Source organism: Maylandia zebra, linkage group LG6 (genome assembly GCF_041146795.1).
Source record: "Maylandia zebra isolate NMK-2024a linkage group LG6, Mzebra_GT3a, whole genome shotgun sequence".
NCBI lineage: Eukaryota > Metazoa > Chordata > Actinopteri > Cichliformes > Cichlidae > Maylandia > Maylandia zebra.
Window position 1 is genome coordinate 14,763,470 of NC_135172.1, and position 8,166 is coordinate 14,771,635.

At 40.5% G+C, this 8,166-nt stretch overlaps 1 protein-coding gene across 1 annotated transcript in view; it reads left to right on the forward strand.

Annotated features, from left to right (window-relative positions):
- The window catches only part of LOC101466016 (uncharacterized), a 47,363-nt gene extending 39,510 nt beyond the window's left edge, over nucleotides 1–7,853 (forward strand). The window contains exons 59-66 of the mRNA XM_004569006.3: nucleotides 760–813; nucleotides 924–959; nucleotides 1,071–1,124; nucleotides 1,267–1,594; nucleotides 1,733–1,845; nucleotides 2,016–2,084; nucleotides 6,625–6,858; nucleotides 6,950–7,853. Of these exons, the coding sequence (XP_004569063.3) occupies nucleotides 760–813; nucleotides 924–959; nucleotides 1,071–1,124; nucleotides 1,267–1,594; nucleotides 1,733–1,845; nucleotides 2,016–2,084; nucleotides 6,625–6,858; nucleotides 6,950–7,096 (1,035 nt within the window). The 3' untranslated portion in view covers nucleotides 7,097–7,853. The remainder of the gene's footprint in view (nucleotides 1–759; nucleotides 814–923; nucleotides 960–1,070; nucleotides 1,125–1,266; nucleotides 1,595–1,732; nucleotides 1,846–2,015; nucleotides 2,085–6,624; nucleotides 6,859–6,949) is intronic.
- Nucleotides 7,854–8,166: the final 313 nt, after the last annotated feature.

Here is an 8,166-nt window from a genome sequence, read left to right on the forward strand (position 1 = left end):
ACCTTCCAATGGGATAAAATTACAAAATGTTATTATTTATGATAATAGTGATAATAATTACTATAACCACTTATAAAAGTATCACATCATTTTAATTTAATGGCAGTAATATCTAATTTAGCAAATATTAAATTACATGTTTGGCACATTAACTTATGAAGTCAAGTTTACTGTACTTAGACACTATATGAAAGGTTTAATGCCACATAATAATTATGTAAATGTAGTTAAAGCGACAGGATTTTAAGGCAGAGTGTCTTGGTATACTTTTTCAACCTTGAACAAAATCTTAGATACAAGTGTTTTATTTAGTGCTGTCAGTGTTAATCTCATTAAAATGACGTTAATGCCACAACCGCGTTAACGCGGCAAAATCTCCGTTAGCGAGTTAGCGCGGATCGGCCTGTTGAAGGTGAACAGAGACAGTTCACCTTCAAAGTAAAAGCTGCACCTTTTGAAGTGTGTAGCGCTAAACCAAAGAAACAACTTGCTTTAACAATAAGAACAATTCATAAATATCATAAGAACATATTTCTGTCACTTTTTATCACTTGATAAATTGTTGGTATGACTGATGATTGCGGACACTGATCTGTTTATTAACTACAACATGATCATTATTTTTAATGTCTATATACTTTTAATCGGTTTAAACAAATATCATTTGGCATTAATCCCAAGCTTTCCAGTATTATTCTGATAATTAACTGCACGTAAAAGGAATCTGCTGACTATGTTCACCCCACTGTGTAATATTAGGGTCCAGTTGGTTCATCAGGTCCTCACGGTCCACCTGGTCCTACGGGTCTGTCTGTGAGTTTGCACGATTATTTTCCTACATGACTTATAAACACATAAGCATGGAGATTTCTGAAACAGTGCATCCGTGTTTCCTCTTTTTTGCTCTCTCATTTCTCTCATAGGGTGTGATTGGTCAGAAGGGCTCTAAAGGAAATCAGGTAACTCTGAGATTCATCATTTCACACAACTGAATTATTCAGTGCTGTTATATTACACCATAACTACTCATAACTGAAACTGAAAGACTGATCATTTTGTGGCTCATTTAGGGTCCAATTGGTCCTAGAGGAGACACTGGGCCCGCAGGACCTCCAGGACTCCCAGTGAGTAATATTTAGTTCATTCAAGAATCGTATGACCTTTGTTTACTTTGCCATTGATCCATGTGCATCTGGACTCTTCTCTTCTTTTTTTGTCTACTTCAATCCATTCTTCTTTCTGTCTTTTCATCTACTTCCGTCTCAGGGACTACCAGCAGCTGGTGTGGTCCCTCTGCCACAACGAGGCAGAAGGAGGAGAAATCACTCCTGGGTGGATGGTGCTGCACTTGAAGATGAAGAGGATGGGGAGGAGGAGGCCATAGGTGGGGGAGAGGAGGAAATGATGCAAGGGGATCAGGCGGAGCAGGACAGCCAGCTAAACGAAAAGAAGGGCCAAGGCATGGAGGAAGTGTTTGCCTCTCTATCCTCGATGAAAGTCGAAGTAGAAGGTCTGCGCACCCCGCAAGGGACATACCACAGCCCCGCCCGCACCTGCAAAGAGCTTTGGCTTCTCCACCCAGATCTCCCCAACGGTACTTCATCAGTTTATGTTCTTGGCCATCTGTTGAGCACAGCTGTCTCATTTCAAGATAATCTGTAGATTTTTTCTGCTGCTTCTGTCTGCTGTGGCCTTGGCCCCCCTGAGGTCCTCTCTTTGTCTCTCTATCCAGGCGAATACTGGATAGATCCCAACCAGGGTTGCCATAGAGACTCCTTCAAGGTGTTTTGTAACTTCACCGCACAGGGAGAGACGTGTCTGTACCCCGACAAGAAGTTCCAGTCGGTTCGTTTACATAAATAACACAGTGTGCTATTTTTTTGGAGCAATACGATTAACATTAAAAATAAGCAGGAGGCTGTATCAAAAGCTGCATGATGTAAACACTATTTAGTCATCACCAGTTTGCTGACTGTGTGAATTTGGAGGTGATTCTTTTGTTTGTCTGTTTTTAGGTAAAATTAGCATCCTGGAAAGAGGAAAAGCCTGGCAGATGGTACAGTCAATTCAGGAAAGGAAAAAAGGTATAGTTTGATGATTATTGCACATATTTGTTGGGCTTAACACATCTGGATGAGTGCCAGTTGCAAAGCTTTAAAAGAAACTCTGAATTTTAGAGACACTTGGGGCAGATTTACTAACAGACTGTGCCAGCACAAAATCCTCTTTTGGCATAAGAAAAGCTGCTGCTGGTATTTACTAAAGACACACAGTGTCAGTTTGCAACTGAAGGATGTTTTTGTAGCTGGCCTCTCCACATAAATATTTGTCTGGGATTCTCTTCCAGAGCTTAACATTTTGAGAGGATAGGATTTAAATGATTAAACGTAATTTATTAAAGTTTGTAGCCTCACATTGAGTTAAATTAATAGTGAAATAAGGCATGTCTTATTTTTTTCACCTCATCCGGCTTAGGAGTTAGACCAGATTATCTACTCATTAGAAGGTTGGTGATTCGATCTCTGGCTCCTCCAGTCTTCATGCCAAAGTTTTCTTGGGCAAATTATTGAACCTTGATGCACTGATTGGATTGTTGAATGTTAGCTAGAAAGTAGGGTACAAAATGCCTATGTAAGGACCAGTAAATTTACTTAAAATAACATTAATTTTAAATAACAAAGAGAACAAATTAGTTATAAGAATGAGTAAGGCAGATGGCTCAAAGCTGTGAGTCCTGTGCCAAAGCTTTGGCTGTCTAACTCAGAGTCCTCACCCTGCATGTTTAGACCCAAGCCCCACATATTTCTGGCTCTCAGTAACACTGTTTTTATCAAACAGAGCTGAACTTAATTGAACTGTAGTTAACGCGGAGTGTCGGTGGATGATGCCTCAATAATGCAACCTCTTTTACAGAGAGTTAAGTTACTTTTTACAGTGAGCAGAGGTACTTATAGTAAATCACACTTATAGTCACATTTCTACACAGAAATCAGTACACAGTGAAAAAGTCTTTGACGCCTTTACTCAGAAGCACTCGCACAAAGAGTGACTTTCATGTCATTTCTTTTTTCTTAGTTGTTTTTAACATATTGAAATATCTGTTAGATTCATGTCTGAATGTTCTGTATGTAGTATTAAAACATTGATCCAGCAGCCACAGAGTGAAAAAGACACACACAAAAACATCTGGGGTGAATTTACACACATTAACAGTATCTTCATCAAGGCTCTGGATCTGACTGTAAACACTTTTACAAGTGGTACAGGTCACCTGTTACCCACAGATTTAAGGTTTAGAAAGGTTTGTAATATTTTGCATCTTTGTCTTTGCTTTTTTGCTATTGTAACATCGTGTTAATTTGTCGAACCAAGTAAATCTGGTCTAAGCATCTTACAGATTTCATGAGTAATTCCAAACCATCTGATTTAGACTTAGACTTTGGCAGCAATCGTATCAGTGATGGGTACACCAGGAACTGTCTCCCTCACTAAAGGCCAGTTCATGCTTTTTGCATGCAAACGTCAGAGTGACGCACATTTCATCATGTACATAAATCTGTGTGGGTGGATGAATACTCCTCTGCAGACGTGCAGCCCAAAATATTTGACTGAGTGGACTGCGCAGACTGCATGGGCCAGTGGGGAAATAATAAATACTGTGGGATATGTGACGAGGTTTTTTGTTATCCACAATTTTAGATTTCAGCTTTAAATGAATACAAAGACACAGATGGCTTTAAACTCCTGCTAAGAAATAGTTCCAACTTCTCCAGAAATCCTGTCCGCCTACTGTGGTACTGTAGAGATGGGATGGAAACACACTCTGGCTTTAAAATCGCTTGACTCACCTAAAGAATCATTGGTGTGTTGCAGCAAGCCAATTTGTGACTATAGCTGCTGCATTCTACTGCAAAGATCCTGAAACTTAAAATTATTTAAAAGTCAAAGCTAACCTCTCATGAACATCCATGGGGACCATGTGTTTTTTCTGGTTTGATGTAAGGGGCAGCAACCCTGTCAATAATAAAATATTTATCTGTCTGTATTGCAAACAGGTGCATAGTATTTGTAATAGCAACCATATTCACATCTGCATGTGTTTACCTTAGCTGGCTATTCTCATGGGAAAATTGGCTGCATTAAAAGCTAATAATAATAATAATAATATCATAATAACAATAATAATAACAACAACAATAATAATAATAAAGCTTGAATAGGTTTGTGTCCTTGATGTTCAACTGCAAAATAAACATACATTTTTATGCTAATTATGGTACTTTCGTACTTATCATGTCAAGTAAAAGGAAAGTCCAGCGGTTAATAGCGGAATAGGCAGCATGTTCTGCAAAACTTGCTAACTCCAACAAGAGGAAGAAGAAGTCTGCAGGTGAAGACAGAGAATAATTGTGCAGCCAAAGCTGCCCAGCTAAGACTGTTAAAGAGGAGAAATTAAAATGCTTTTTGTTTTTTTAAGTTTTAGTGAGGGAGGATTCAGGTGAGGGCAAAAATCTGAATGTGTGCTGCTCCGTCAAATGAACTGCTGTGGCCTGGAGGGACGCAGGTGCTGCTCCATTCTTGTCTTTACGAGTTCAGAATTCTGCAAAGGGTAGTAGACTTGGAAAAACAAGCTCAAAGAAAACTTCAGATTAATGTTAAACAACAGTTGTGTGGTAAATTTAAATTTAAAAATAATATAACAGTTTAAAAAAGCTAAGAGGTATGAAAGTTGGTTTGTAAAACTAGTACTCTACGTGTACTAGATGTGCCCGTTTCTTGTCATTTCAAAACATGTGTCTCTCTGACTTGTGCTGCACTTTGCTCGGCGCAGCAGGAAACCATTATAGACACGAATGAGTTTCAGAACACAGCGCTGCGTGTGCTGCGTCCGATGTGAAAGGGCCTTAAGGCTAGGAAGCTTGGTTAACAAGTTTTTGTGTGCATATTCTGATTTACACTTCTAGGGCAAACATTTGTAGAACCAACAATGTAACCTACTTAAATGCCCAGCGGTCAAAGGAGATTGCAAAGAAAAGCGTCTGGACTTCTTTAAGTTGCTTGAAGACGTTTCACCTCTCATCCGAGAAGCTTCTTCAGTTCTAAGGTCAAATGGTGGAGAGTCCCAGATATAAGCCTAGTGGGAGTGACCCCCCACAGAGGGACAAAAGGACCCCCTGATGATCCTCTAATCGCCTGAGCCAAGGTGGGAAACTGGGCGTGGGTCCCAATCAGCCAGAGTTTCGGGTGTGTTCATTGTGAAACCTGGCCCCACCTTATCATGCGAATTCCTGAGGTCAGATGGCCCAGGATGTGAGTGGGCGTTAAGGCGTCTGGGAAGGGATCTCAAAACTGGATTATAGATGGCAGAGAGTTGGTGTCGTAAACCCCCGCCTCTGTTCAAAGATGGTCGCTCACAGTGGACATAGATGGCTTCTTTGTCCATTCCCATTTTATTACAGTGTATCCATATGAATGGCCCACCCTGTATAATGACCTAGTCTGCAAGATCCTCATCTCCAACCTCTAGCAGAGCTATGGCAGCATTCCAAGGGAGACTGGGGACACTGAGTCCAAATAGATCATGTTTAGCATCTCCACTGGTGAAGCTGCTACTCTGAGCTGCGGCTTCAGGGTGTTTGGTGCCCGTTGTGGTGGTGACTCCCAAACTAGATGGTGGACACTGGAGGTAAAGGGAATAATCAGGCTGAAGGAGTCCTATCAGGCTTGGTTAGCCTGGGGGACTTTGGAGGCAGCCGATAGCTACTGACAGGCCAGTGGGCAGCGGCTGAAGCAAAAACTGGGAGGAGTTCTGCAAGACCATGGAAAAAGGCTTTTCGACTGCCTCGGAGAGATTCTGGCAAACTGTGAGGCAACTTGGGAGGGGAAAGATGTGCTTTACCTGCACTGTGTATCGTTGGTGGAGCGCTGTTGACTTCGACTGAGGATATAGTCGGGCGGTGGAAGGAATACTTCGAGGACCTCCTTAATCCCTCTGACATGTCTTCCGTAGAGGAAGCAGTCTGGGGATGAGAGGGCCGGTGGCAGTAAATCGGACTTGTTCCCGGCAAGGCTGCTCTTTGCCTTTGTCATCGATCCTGTTCATAATTTTTATGGACAGAATTTCTAGGTGTAGCCAAGTGGGAGAAGGCATTTATTCGGGTGGTCTGAGAATCTTGTCTGCTTGATGTGGTTCTGTTGGCTTCATCAGGTGGTGGCCTTATGAAGCCACCCTACTCTCATCTATGGTCATGAGCTTTGGATAGTGACCGAAAGAATAAGATCGCAAATACTAGGGGTGGAATTGAGCTTTGTCTTTGCTGGTCTCTCCCTTAGGGAAAACAACATGTTTGTTTGATTTTTTTTCTCTCTATTTGCCCAGCATTCAGATAAGCGAAGAACCTTTGTAACGCAAGTAACAAGATACTTGCAACCGTAAGGTGATTACCGAATTTAACATAGCAATGCTTTACATACCGTGCTACTGAAAAATGTAATGTGATTGCAGTAATGTGTTACTTTGTAATGTGTTACACCCAAAACTGTTTGCAGTTATATTTGCTTTGTCTGCACTGTTTTGACTTTGTATGGTGTTGTTAATGAGTCAGTGTGATCTTGGTGCTCCAGTTTTCCTACTCCGGGTCAGATGGCGTTTCAGTCCACATTGTCCAGATGACCTTCCTGAAGCTGCTAAGTGCCACAGCCAAGCAGATATTCACCTACCACTGCCTTAACTCTGCTGCTTGGCTGCACACCGCCACGTACAACCACGAATACGCACTGCGCTTTAGAAGCAGCGACGGCGAGGAGCTGACATACGAGAACACACATTACATCACTGCACTATACGACGGGTGTCGGGTGAGGAACTCAGACACGCTTTTGAGGATAACTTATTAATTAATGATTTTATTATTTATTTACTTTATTCAATTGTCTTTGTCTGCTCTAGACACGCTCAGGGCAGGAGAGGACAGTTTTGGAATTTGACTCTCCGCTGTCCAACACGCTTCCCATCATCGATGTAGCTGTGTCCGATTTTGGAAATAAGAACCAGAAATTTGGTTTCGAAGTTGGCCCGGTTTGTTTCAACGGTTAACAGAGTCAGGGAGTAATTTACAGGGAAAACGAGCCATGGACATTTTTTACATGCAGGGATAAAAAGAAAAAAAAAAAGATTCAAAACCACATATTTATAAGTTGATATACCTACAACAGTGTTCCTTCTTCTGTACACACACTCGTTTGCATACTCTGTCCTTCATTCACACAGCCCTGTCATGCATTCTCACTGTGGGCTTACATGCTGTGATTAAGAGAACTGCATACATGTAATGATTGTTAAAAACCCCTCAGCGACACTCATTTTGTCCTCTTTTCTTTTTGAAGGAGTAAGTGGTGCTCTCACAGTTTCATTCGTGTCCTTCTGTTCTTACAAATAATGAGCTGTGCACTCAAATCTCATCCATATGTAGTCACACAGAAGCATGTTTCTGCAACATTCATTCTCCATGTTCTTCAGCATTGTCATCAAACCTCAATTTGTTGTGTTGTTTTTATCTGTTGTTGTTGTAATTTTTCAATTATGCCAATCTGTTATGTCATGTATATTGGAGTTTAATTCATCATGGTGCTATAATTGAGCTCCTTCTGGAGTAAATATTTTTAAAAAATGGGTACTGGGGCAGTGCATTTTTTTTTCTTTTTTTTCAACATTGCGAAGCCATGTTTAATATTTTTTTCTGCTTAACAAACTGTGGTGTGTGATTGCCTCGAGATCTTTCTATGCATATATGTGTGGGGAAGTGACTGATTAACATATTTTAATAAAAGTACACAATGTACATTTAAGTTAATATGATGAAATTTGTTTTGTTTTTTTAGTGAATACATTTGCTTAACAAAGACAACTCCAGGAGCAGCTTTAGTTCTGCAATTTCATAATACATGTCAGTTTGAAACTGTTCTTAGAGCCTGCAGGTGTGTCGGTCTCAGCAAATGTTGATGGTTTCTTATTGGTAACTTATTTTTTATTTCCTTTAAACTAAATCGCACTCGTGGACACATTTAAAAGATAGAACATGAAAATAAATAAATAAATAAAAACTAATGAACAAGATTAGCTACATAAAAGCTGCATAAAATTGCTAATCACATTCCTTAATAATC